General features: G+C 36.0%; 1 protein-coding gene across 11 annotated transcripts in view; it reads left to right on the top strand.

Annotated features, from left to right (window-relative positions):
* The window catches only part of LOC136029437 (rho guanine nucleotide exchange factor 11-like), a 349,966-nt gene that overhangs the window by 324,248 nt on the left and 12,674 nt on the right, over window positions 1–13,044 (top strand). For 9 of the 11 annotated variants that reach the window (XM_065707834.1, XM_065707833.1, XM_065707831.1 and 6 more), the window contains 3 exons: window positions 5,923–6,066; window positions 7,805–7,974; window positions 9,985–10,136. In XM_065707834.1, the coding sequence (XP_065563906.1) occupies window positions 5,923–6,066; window positions 7,805–7,974; window positions 9,985–10,136 (466 nt within the window). The remainder of the gene's footprint in view (window positions 1–5,922; window positions 6,067–7,804; window positions 7,975–9,984; window positions 10,137–13,044) is intronic. The other 2 variants (XM_065707830.1, XM_065707826.1) reach the window with 1 other exon arrangement.

Here is a 13,044-nt window from a genome sequence, read left to right as displayed (position 1 = left end):
GACTAAGGTCTCCTTCTTTTACCAGTAAATCTAGGGTCTCACCTTCGATTCCTACACCAGATAAAAATTTCAAAAATCAATGAAAATCAATGAGTTCTCAAAAAATCAGATTCCCTCCCCTCCCCCCCTCCAAAAAAAAATTATAAGTCCAGGGTTGCGCATGCACGGTTGACGCTGACACGCTTTCATTGACCATCAAAAGAATATGCCTGTCGAGCAAGCATATCAAATCACTGATATGCATACGCTCGGAATGATTCCAAAAAAGGTGCCCGGAAACAAATCACTGATAGCATTTTGCTCACAAATCACCATTTCATCCAACTGCAATTGAGAAATCGATTGCGCAATTAACTTGTTACGATATAGTGACGCTTAACACCAGTTAGCTAGCGCTGCCGAACAATACATTGATTGTCAAGAATGTATTTCTAATGCGCAAGCCCCGGTAATGGAAAACTGGTGTCTTCAGGACACTTACATTACAAAAAGGATGCATGGCCGGTTGTAGTCATTACAATTTTTGGAGGTCAAAACAAGTTTCATTGGCCATCAAAAGAATATGCCTGTCGAGCAAGCATCTCAAATCACTGTGGCTCTCGCATGTTCTCGGAATGAATCCAAAAAAGGCGGCCGGAAACAAATGACAGATAGTATTTACCATATATCCAACTCTAATTGAGAAATTGATTGCGCAATTAACTTGTCACGATATAGCGACGCTTGAAACCAGTTGGCTAGCGCCCAGAAATAATACATTGATTGCCTAGAATGTATTTCGAAGAACATAATATCATTAACCCCTTGTTGGCTGAGTTGACTAACGTGTCGTTCTTCTACTATAGGGAATGTTGGGTATCACGTTCGTTTCCAGCTCAAGGCATAAATTCCTCAAAATCAATGGAAAAACTGCTTAGAAGCTAAAAAATGTGTCGCTGAAAAAGAAAACATGTCGCAGTCTTTACTTGAAGTTGCCAATAACGCCGTCTATGATTTGGTTAAAGATTTGACATTCAAATTTACCCATTACCAGAAGTCGAGATAACGCAATGGTACGGGCTGTCGTAGTATTTCTTGAATTGTTTCACCGAGAAAATAAATTTGACATGCGATGTTTCCAGGAAATCTTATCACCGAAAGCTGAGATAACACGTGTGTTCAACATCTTGAGGTGACAAGAATGAAATCGCGCTATGCCCTGCTCTTCTAATAGGTTTTAGAATCGCTTGTGCAGTTGGGGCCGTATTATATGCGCATGTAGTTGATTAAAGATGAGATGGATTAGTGGACTTGGGATGGTTTCAAGGTGGTGTCTTTATGCAAGCTTGGGAATTACGAATATACAGCATATAACTCGCCCAGTATAGATGACAGGGTGCAACATCTTAAAAAAGACGAAGATAAAAAAGATGTTAAAAAAGCTGTTTTTTATAAAAACAGCTGTTTTCTGTTTTTCTAAGAAAAAAAAAAACAGAATAGATTGTAGAAACAGGTCAGTTGCTTTGACAGACCTGTTTCTGTTTCTTTGTTGTTTTTTTTTTTTTTTCTGTTTTTTCCGTTTCTGTTTTTTCCATTTCTGTTTTTCTAAAAAAAAAGAAACAGTGCATATGCTTATTCCCGAGTACTAAATGGATCCGTACTTCGAAGCTTACTATCATAATTAGGTAAGGGTAGATTATTTTGAGAATGATTTATTTTATATTAAGGTATACCTTAACGTATGCCAATTACTTTGAGTATGTTCTTTTTTTTGAGGCAACGAATGCCTCTAAGGTGTGCTAATTATTTTAAGGTATTTCGAGAGCCAGGATCCGTTCTAAAAAAAAAAAAAACTTCCTAATCTGACGTGTCATTTTTGCGACGCATGCGACAGGAGTTCTTAATGTGAAGAGATTTCGTAAAGTATTGGCTCAAGGTCCTAAAGATCCGTGCGAGGTATGTTTTGCCACTCTAATGAGTGGCTAGGGGGAAAGCATGACTTCTTTTGACTAGACTCCTAAATTATCAAGTTTTTTTCTATTCTGGAGCTGTGTGAGCACAGTTGCCCCCTCCCTGGTATCACTGACTATGCTCGTCTCGAGCATAGTTCTCAAAGTAACCAGTTCATTTTTGGGGAAGGCGGAGTTAAAATTTAGGGATACGTTTTTGTCATTAGAGGCATCTTTTTTTCTTTTCTTTTTTTGAAGAGATACTAATCTCCTGATATATTTTCCTGACGCCGTCGTTCAATTGGTCTCTGGCAAAACATGAATCAATTTGGTGTTAGCCCAGCTATCATATCTGAATAAATTGAGGCAGCCTGGTATTTCTCAGCATTTGCTTTAAGATGATTAGGAAAAGTATGCATTTTTTATGACTTTTAGCCTTTGAATGGGCTGACCGCCAAATTCAAACTTTCGACGTTGCTAACAAACAGATCAGTTCCTTATAATCTTCTCTTTGTGTTTGCAACGAAGTGAGCTATTGAACATGCTAAAGTCTGTATTAATTTGGTTTATTCTTTTTCTCTTTAAACCTATGGATAAATCAATAGTATTCAGTCACATAGTTCAACTTTTCTCTATATGGTTTTTATAAAACTGAACATAAGCCTTAAGCGGCTCTTTTGCTATCATCATTATTATCAACAATTCAGCTTATTAATAACAAAGGCATCAATATATTTAGTCTTACTTAAGAATTGGGAAGTACCTGAAAAAGGTTACAAAACGGAAAGTTTTTATTCAAAACATTATTGGCAATAATAATGCTATTTTTGTGGTTCGTTTACGTAATTATATATGTGATTAAGAAAACAAGGAGTATAAACCGGAGTATAAAAGAAACAAAACAAACACTTCACAAAACAAAAGAAAGACAAAGTAAACGAGTGAGGCCAATGTGGGTGCGCATGTACTTAAAGGCCTGGATTTGTCAATATGCCCCGTCGGCCCGGGTCTATGGGCGCAATAGATCACTAAGTGGTTTTTTTCTTAACAAAACTTGGCTGATGTGATTTTATCGTCAAGTGCCAGGTTCACTCCGCCGCTCTGCATATTCACAGAAAAGTGAATTAATGCTACACAGGCATTAACCGTCACATGCCTCCCAAGAATGGCAGCTGAGGGTCCGGTATCACCTCTCTTTCAGGACTTTTGGCCCATCAGTTGCGATCTGTTCAGTAATTCCACTATCCCTGAAAATCTTGCTAAAATGGAGCGACAAAAATGCCTGGGCCTAGGACGCTCTAAATTGGCTAAATCATGCCATGGGTGCTTATAAGTAGACCGGGATAATTTGCCATATCATCCACAGAGATCCTATGAATCTTATGTATGGAGCACGGCCACCCGACACCATAGCCATAGCTGTTGACCAGGTTATATTGAAAGAATTTCGTGGGCCCGAAATCAAAAACCGTTTTGTTATTAGACTGATGAAAAGAGAATTTGAGTCCCTTCCCCTCCTCCTTACACAGAAGTTGGATTAGTTGCAAACCATATAAAAGTAATAAATAAATGAGGCTAGCTCTTACTTTGGCTGTGATTGGACTTCTCTTTCTGGTAAATCTGCTTATAAACAGATATGTTATAAAATGGGTTCTGGACGCTCAAAAACACACGCTGCTTAGGACATTAGTTGTAATATCTCATTAAGTTTAGTGGAAATTGAACAATTTCTTCTCGTGGATGTTTGTGGATCTCGTTTTGTCGCTCAGACGACAAAAGCACCCCTCCCTCTTCAAAGATTGAGTTGTATTAGGACCGCAAAGCCATACATCCTATACAACTACAAAAATTTAACAATTTATTCTGGTAGATGTCTCACTTAGACGAATTCAGCCCCCTTCCCCACCCTGTTATTAAGATACGTGAATAACTGGGTGGGTTTTGATAACTGGTTTTGTAACGCTTAGACGATTTTCCAGTCTTGATTGAGAGTTTATACTGTAAACACCTCTATTTGATATAATCCCATTATACAATAAGATTCAATTGTGATTCCCTATGGACTTCTCATAATCACCCTTGAACTTGGATTATGTAGTTATTTGATTTCCCTATGGATTTTTATTGAAAATAGTTTCAAAATCGGAACTTGGATTATTTAACAGCTAATTATTTGAGTATAAATTCCCTTGGGATTTAGGAATTAACAACGATTAGTTGTATTACCAGTAAAATTGTATACTGAATATGACACGAACCAGAGTTACTTATATCTGCCCTGGATCTGAGAGGCCGTGTGGGAAAGGTGTGATGATTCAGTGATCGAAGTGTCTTGACTCATCTTTTTTTATGTATTTGTTTAGGCTATGTTTGACGTGAAGTTGAAATTCTTTCGATCTGATATATATATATATATATATATATATATATATATATATATATATATATATATATATATATATATATATATATATATATATATATATATATGTATATTAGTGCTATAAAAATTCGGCAACCATGCTCTGAAAGAAATTTTAAGTTAAATTCTATTCATTCTTTCTTAAACTTGTGACTGGATATAAACCTAACAAAAGCCTTTACGAGTGAACGGGATCCCCGCCCCGTGAGGTACTATTCCCAGAAATGTAATATCAGTACAATTGACCCATTCCAACTTTCCACCAAGTTCGGTTGAGATCCGACAGCACATTCTTGTAGATATTCTAATGACAGGAATTTAGGGGCTCCTCCCTCTGTGGAGGTTGGATAGCGACCAAACAAAATTCAGTCATATCTGACTATCTCCGCTATGTGGTCGGAGAGCAAGAATTGTGGGATGTTCATGTTCTTGTCCCTAAAAGAGGTTGAATGGTGTCCAGGGATACGAGAGGCAAATCTGGAACACCAGTTTTTATTTCCAGCTTTTATTTGGCTGAGACTTGACAAGCTCTTGGGGTAAATGTGCATATTACAAGATTCTGGAAGTGCGAAAGATAATTGCAAGCCTGAGCTTCGTCTGAAGCAGAGTAAAACTCTAAGAACCTTCCATAAGAATCTTTCCTTTGATTATATGTAATATCTAATCGAACAAAGCAAAATATGTAGCTAAAATTTATATTATACTTTGTTCTGCAATCCTCTCTCTAAAGGACAAAACTATTCCCGCTATGCGGCTATAACTAAATAATAAGCACAATAAAAAAATAACGATATTCGTTGTTTGCAACAACTATATAAGACCTAGTTAAAAAAGAAATTATGATCCTAATGTCTGAAATATTATAGCCTCAAGAAATTCTTTCATTAGTTCTAGCTATTGTAGCCTATATGTAGGAAACCTAACAGTTATAGTGTTTGTTACAGTTACAGTACTATAATATTGTGAGAATGTTATTGTCACAATAACTATAACTCTCATTATATCTATAGTGACTGTTGTAGTGTTATTTAGGAAGCCTGACAATTCTAGCTATGAATATAGGATTCCTGACAGTTGTAGTGTAGATTATGTCGAAGAGAAGTGTCAAATTCATTTTTGGTGGAGATGATAGGTATTATAATTGCTGATGATAGCTTCTAATGAGACGTTTTTTTTAATGCCGAACCAGAAAATTTTTTGGAATAAATATTTACTTCAGATAAAAAGGAAAATATTTTTAGGAGAGATGTGAACTCGGTGAACCTCCTGGCTATATGCTTGATTTGACTGCAAGTGCATGTGATAAAATTAGGCCTACAGATTCAGAAATATTATAAAACGCTGTCAATTGCAGTGTTTATAAAGGGTATCTTAAAGAGAATGCCAGACTTGAATCTGCTATCAGTTGAATTTACCACAAATTTAGGAATCTACACCAAAAATATTAACCTGGAAGACAAAAGCACAGTGAAACAAAATATCAATGATCAGAAGTAACTAACAAGGCGAAAACATTGTTGCCAACAACAAAATAAAATAGACGAGTCCTAATGCCGTTTTGTTCTCTTATAGATGGTTGAAACATATCACAGAAGCAACGGAGAGTTACATGAATCGAGAAGGTCGAAAGAGGCCAGAGTCAACTGTCACTTTGATAAACCTCCCGGCTCAAACCTCATCGTCCAGCTTGATTTCCGAGCAAGATAGATCAAATAGGTTAGTAGTTTTAGCTCTTGAGATATCGATTCAACATCTTGAAGTGGGGCTTTCATGATAATGCTAAAATGCCTTCTTCGAGCGCTGCCCCCCCCCTCCGTCGACGCAAGAATACATTTGAAAGTAGCAAAAAGAAGTAAATGAGAAATACTACTAAAAGCAAAACTCATTTTAGTACTCGCCCCTCCTCCCCTCGGGAAAACTTCCTGTTTCTTGGTGTCTTAGTGTAATCAAATGGTAGCCTAGCTGAAAGCTATAATTCACCCAAATTATCCTGCACGGCACCTGGGCGCTCGTTATTGTAATTTTATATCAAGGAGTTCAATGTGAACATATTTTATCGGCAAGCCCAACTACAAGAAAAGTAAATTATACGGCACTGGACTTTACAGTCCCTATCGGCGGTGCTGATCTCTGGTTCTTCGCCCTTCAGCCAGAAAGTGTGATGGAGGTGGGGCATCTATTCTATGCTTCTACACACCCTTCCTGCTTACCTTTTCTGGGTTTCTCCAGGTACTCTTCAGAGCTGGGTAGGCTCTGTTTTAGCTTACAGTATCGCACCACTGGCCCTTGTTCAAAACCAAATTTTCAGTCACACCACAACTCGAATTCTCCGTCCCGAAGGACATAAAGTTAGAAGTCTAAAACGTTAACCACTTATCTAGAACAGCCCAACCTGAGCGCGCTTCAAACTCTCCAAAACTAGTAGATCGAATGATTCTTTTTATTTATAAAAGTGTATGAAGTACTTAGGCATGTGCTAGAACACGCACGTACATAATTTCAACTTTACGGTCCTACCCTCTCCCCTTTCACATGTGTCAATTTTGGTGAACTTAAGTTAAAGGGTTCTTAATTAACAACTTTGTAAGCTGTGTTTAAGGGATCGACCAATCAAAAAGAAAAAGCACCTAAGAATTTGTTAACAGTATATACTACTATTGCTAGTAACTCATTGAAGTAACAAGCAACCTAATTCCAACAGAGCTGTGCACGCATCCCTCTCACTCCAGTTTGGTTTAAAGTATCACTCCTTACCGACTTGTAAAGTGCCTTTGTCCTTTTTTCTTTAAATCCTCTCTTATAACTTGTTATTGTCCGATTCGACAACGACCTGCTGTTCGTTCACTATCAGATGGGTGTTCAAAAGCCTAATTTTCGATAACCTGTAATCCTTCATAAAACGCGTCATAGTCATAAAACTTCTTTTCAACTTCTTCAACTGCAAAAAAAAAGAAAAAAAAATTAAAACACCCTGCCCTTTCGCTATTCTATTGTTGCATCTTCACTAATAATGCAAATGCCAACTACTAATCCTATCAACATTGATCTTTCAATGAGAGATTCAGAGGAACCTCTTTTCGAGGTATCGTCGACATTCTCTTCATTTCAGGAGAATAAAGCAGTTAAGAAGGGTGTTACAAGGTGCAACATCCTGCCCTTTGGCTATTTTACTGTTGCATCTTTACTTATAATGGAAATGCCAACTACTAATGCTACCAACGGAGTGACTTCTCATTGAGAGGTACAAAGGAACCTCTATTCGAGGTATCGTTGATATTCTCTTTATTTCACAGGAATAAAGCAGTTAAGCCTGAAACTTTCAGTTCCCCGGCCGAAAACCTTGCATCAATGGAACGTTTTAAGTCACATCGACGGGAAAGATTTTTTTTTTTCACTTGTATTTTGTCTTTACGATTGCAATTTGTAGTATCTTATTTTTCTTTTCTTTTTACAGTGATGAATCAAATGAAGTACCTGTAGAGAAAACATCCGCTGATTCCGGTGTTGGCCTAAACATTGTATCCCAGGATTCCTTGTGTACAAGTGAAATTAAGCCAGAACCTGAACAACAGATGTCCGCTGACTCGGCTGTTGTCTTATTATCACCAGAACTTCTGAAACCGGGTAATTTTTCCCTTGTTTCTAAGTTTTCTTTTTCTACTGATGGCGTTCTAACAACAGATTAAAATGCAACTTTGATAATTCAAGCATAATATTGAGATGGCATCGACAGGGATATCTCTCTTTTCCTGTTTTCATATTAGCATAAGTGTATGTAGATCACTCTCTTTTAGTGAAATTGCTAGACTTAGAAATATATTGATGAAATGACAGCACGAAAGCCAAGATGATTAAATTCCTCTTTGATGTCATGTAAGTGATATAATATTTTAATAAGCAATTAGAAGCAAGGAAATCACAATGTAACCATTTATTTAAGCCTTTTCTTTCAAGGTACAGGGCAGCGTTACTTCTTTTCCGAAATATTCAAAGTTCACAAATATTCTCCGATTCTCAGTGGCAAAAGTTTTGCTTCCAGAAAATAATTATTTGTTTCGTAACTAAAAATAAAAAGAACCCATATAAACGCTGTTATTAAATATATGGTGTGAAGATTTAGCGCAATAATAGTGTGGGAACCAAAGAATATGGGCAACTTGTAAGCGTGGAAACTTGCGCCATTTTCGACAATCACCAATGGCATCCAGCTTACGTATTTTCTTGGCAATTTTCAAGCTTTTCCCTTGTGCTTTTGCTTGTAATATTTCAGACAGTAAGATCATAATTTCTTTTTTAACTAGATCTTTTATAGTTTTTGCGTGCAACGAATATCGTCATTATTTCTTAGTTACAGCAGCATAGCGGGAATTATTTTCTCCGTTTGAGAGAGGATTGCAGTAGAAACTGTAATACAAATTTAGCTACCTATTTTGCTTTCTTCGATTAGATATTTGGCTATATATAATTAAAGGAAAGACTCTTATCGAAGGTTCTGAAAGTGTCGCTTTTACTCTGCTTCAGACGAAGCTCAGAATTGCAACTCTCTTGTGCTTTTTTACGTTTTTTATTATTCCAGTAGTTTTTGCCAGTTATGGTTGTTACACAAGTTTGCTTTATATTGCCAATGAAAAAATTCCAAGAAACGCAAAACGCTAGATGGTATTGTTTGTTTTTTTTGTGTGTGTGTCAATACTATTGCAAGTTTCCGCTCTTATAAGCTGACTATACTCTTTGGCGAGGACTAAGATCACAAATGTTTTTTTTTTCGGTAAAGGAATCTGTGCCAAAATTATTTACTACCCCAAACTTTTCGAACTGGATCGGAAATTCTGAAAAATCGATAATAAAAACAGTCAATCTTATTATAATGCATCATTATATCTTATCAATCTATTATAATGAATGCAGTAGCGAGATTAACGTCTTTTTCGTTTGTAAATTATAATTATTTCAGTAATCAATCATTGTTACTTGCCTGTTCCTTTTTCTATTTTTATTTATCTACGTCTTCCACTTTCTACGCCTGTTCCTCTCTCTCTATATCTACATCTTATAAAAATTTATTCTGTAATGCCTAAATATTTTTTTTTTTACATAATAAACATCAACATCTTTATTTCCGACTGCAAACCCTCCTCTTTGAGATTGCAACCCCCCTGGGGGTCGTGAATCCCAAGCTGGGAAATAGAGATTAAGAACTTTTTAGTATCTGAACAACAGAGAAGCTAGGTTAAAGAGTTCCAGTGTATGTAATAATAGGTAAAAAAAAATTATTCGAAAAAACAAAAAGGGCGATGAATTGGCTTATATAAAATTACGCTTACTACCAAAGTTGAAGCAAAGCATACAGTTTAAAAATGTTCCTTAAAATGTCAATGTTTATCATGTTTGTTAAGGCCTCTTTTCCCTTTTTCCTACCACCTCTGTCCCTAGCAACATTCTGGTCAAGCCATTTTTTAATTGTCAGGTTTTAGTTTGATTTATCGAAGGCCCAATCCTAATGAAAGCCGGAACACGGGTTTGTTTTGGGCTGAGAAAGAAAACAATACCCTTTATGTAAAGTAGGACAATTTTCAAATTGCTCTTTCTTTTCTTTTTTTTTCTGTTGGTGAATGAGAAGATTCTTGATTTTAGGTGGAGAAGACCTTTCATCATCAGTAAGTCGCTCAGCTTCCACTGTGAGTACGAGTCAGAATCCGTCAAGAAGACGATTTCAGAGGGTAGAAATTCTTCAAATTGCTGAAGGGACGCCTCTTATTCAGCCGACTGAGGTGAAGGTTTCTCAGGTATTTATCTTGTCATTCCACTCTCTCTCTCTCTCCCCCCCCTCTCCCTCTCTCTCTCTCTCTCTCTCTCTCTTTCTTCCTTCCTTTCTTTTTTTTTCTTTCTCCTTTTTTCTGAATTTTGAAATAATATAAATTCCTGCCAACAAATGTCTTTTGTAATAATAATAAATAAGGGTGTGTGAGTGTGTAGTATTTTGGGCGATTTTACGCATTATAAAGGGATATCTTCCAGCAAAATTATTGAACGGAATATATCTAATTAAGTCACTGCTGTATCTGACCCAGGAAGGCTACCAAGGGGTTGGAAGCCCTATAGGTAAAATGTGATTGTGCTATGTGTATTTTTTTTCACTGCTTCTAGTTTCTTGTGTCTTGTGAGTTTTCTAAATTGTGTATTTGTCTAAGTTTTCTAGCCAGATTATAATGGATTGAGCTTGTGTTTATTTCGCTAAAGAATCTGACTAGAGCAATGGTCGGCAACTTGTGGGTCTTGATGCGCGCATCAGCTTTAGCTAAAACATCTACGAGCTAGCTCGCCAGTTGCGCTGAGGGTATTAGTCGGCTCTTGAGTGTGAGGTACACGGCATGGGGAATACTCGTGTGCTTCAACAAGTCTGATTACTGTTGGCTACCATCGGGGCTTCGACTATCCCCATATTTCTGGGAAATCCCAAGTATTTTTAGATTTTTTTCAAAAGGATATTTACCACCCGGTATGTTCCTGAAAATCAGATTTTGTTCTTACCCGAAATAGAATTTTGCAATTACTATCAAACTCTTGCAAGTTTGTATTTATTGCATCTATATATAATTGTGCTCATCATGGTCTCAATAAACAAATAAAAAGCGTAATGAACTAAGCACCCTTGCACATTTTTCATAAATCCTATCACTGTCTTAAAAGTTAACAATGAGTTAGAATTAGTGCGTTTTTAATTATGAGTCACACTGGTGGAAGAATATATTTTCCAGCTCTTATAGAGAAAACTCTGGATGTTGATGTGTGGTCACTTGTGTGGAGGTATGATTGGTAAGACTCTAAAAGACATTTGTCTGTTTGCATGATTTTTGTTTACATTTGTCTTTTTGGTCTTTATTATTTACTTCTTACTGGTGAATGAAACACAAAGAAATTATTATTATAGGCAGTAATAAGCTAAACATTAAAATATTAGTCTTTGAAAAGGGAGGGGGAGTTGGTCTGAAGATCTCAGCACTATGAACTTGCTTGACTAGGAACGTTGCCCTTGGGTACTTCCCTAATAAATTATGTAACAGATTTGAAGTTGTTTCCTTTTTGCATTGACAATAGTAACTTTGAAAGACATTTGTTGGATCTAAATATCAAGAAATATTTGCTACAAAATTTGAATACCTACGTGTTGATTAGGAATTACTGAAATAAAATGAATGTAAACTTCAAAGCTGAAAACAAGCGATCTTCCTTGAAACACGTGGGGAGGCATGATCATGCTCAACGCCGGATTTTTTAGTTTTATCAAAAGATCAACTAAAAAATAGTGTTTTCTTTTCTATCCGTTTTCGCTTTTCAATTTATCTTATTTTATCATCAGATACAATCTTTATTAAGTATAAAATGAAGTTTTACTCAGTTTACTCCTAATTTAGTGTTGGTCTAAAATTATAATAAATACTTACTAAATTAATCAGATTTGACTCTCATGAATTTCTTAATCGTTAATATTTGGCTCTTTGGCAGGAAAGGTTGCCTACCACTGGATTAAACCCTGCTGGATATTAACTTTAAAAGAAATTATGTAAACAACTATATAATAATTAGAGGTGTCATTAGAAGCGTGCTTTTGCATTGGCGAATTAGTTTTCGCAGGAAAAGTACGCGGTTTAGGCACATTTTGAAGTTATTCACCTCACTGCTCACGTAGGGGTTTTGCAAGTTTAATAGTATGCTGTATATGCAGGCCTTTTCCTAGTGGTTCGTCTCACAAAAATGGGGATAGTCCCTCCCCCCTCAATTGGTATACGAAAATTAATGGATTTTAGGGCTTAAGGGGGTACTTGTGCTATTTAGAGTTTATTTTTATAAACTTCACACTTCGGGTAATGAATATTTGTAAATGAAAAAAAAGCACAGATTGCCTGTTTCTTAATTTTTACGATATATTATGTAATTCGCTATCATATTCTTGTTGTTTCACGTGCTATTCTGACGCCAAAATATTATGGCAAAGAAAAGAAGCTAATTTCATTGAAATATTAGTGAAGACCCACCAAAAACTTTTCGTATTCAGTAATTGAGATTCAAAGCCCTGTAACGTAAATAGACTAGCAATGCGAGCATATCTCATAAGCTATTTGAAAACACATGAGCCATACGCTCAGCCAATAGTTACGCTACCTCTCCCTTTCTAGAGCAGAAAAATACAAAGATAAGCAAACGTAGTTATGAATACGATTCATAACTAAGATTCTTTTCAGACGATTTAAACATAGCAAAACCCATTTTAGACAAAAATATATGAAAACTTCTTATCATAATATCACAAACGGATTTTAAGCCGGTTTTCTATAAGATAAGATACGTTTTTTTTTTTTTTTTTTTTTTTTTTTTTTTTTTTTTTTTTTTTTTTTTTTTTTTTTTTTTTTTTTTTTTACAACTAATAGCAGCAAACAAAGATAAATTCAAGGTATCTTTCACATGGAATATAAATTGCTAAAATAAACATTTCAAAGTGCTTTGGGGGTTTGAAAAATTTAACCTTCCTCCTAAGGCCATATCCAGGGGAAGGGTTGGGGGGTTTGAACAGTCCTCCCCACCCCGTAATTTTCTCCAACTCATAAAAACGTAAAAATTACATATAAACAAAATTTTATGCTTTTTAAAGTTTTTTTGCACCCCCTTTGCCCGAACAAAAATCTTGAATGTGGC

This window comes from Artemia franciscana, chromosome 7, assembly GCF_032884065.1.
Source record: "Artemia franciscana chromosome 7, ASM3288406v1, whole genome shotgun sequence".
Classification (NCBI taxonomy): Eukaryota; Metazoa; Arthropoda; class Branchiopoda; order Anostraca; family Artemiidae; genus Artemia; species Artemia franciscana.
The sequence above is the reverse complement of the archived record's forward strand: the minus strand, read 5'-3'. Positions and strand labels throughout refer to the sequence as shown.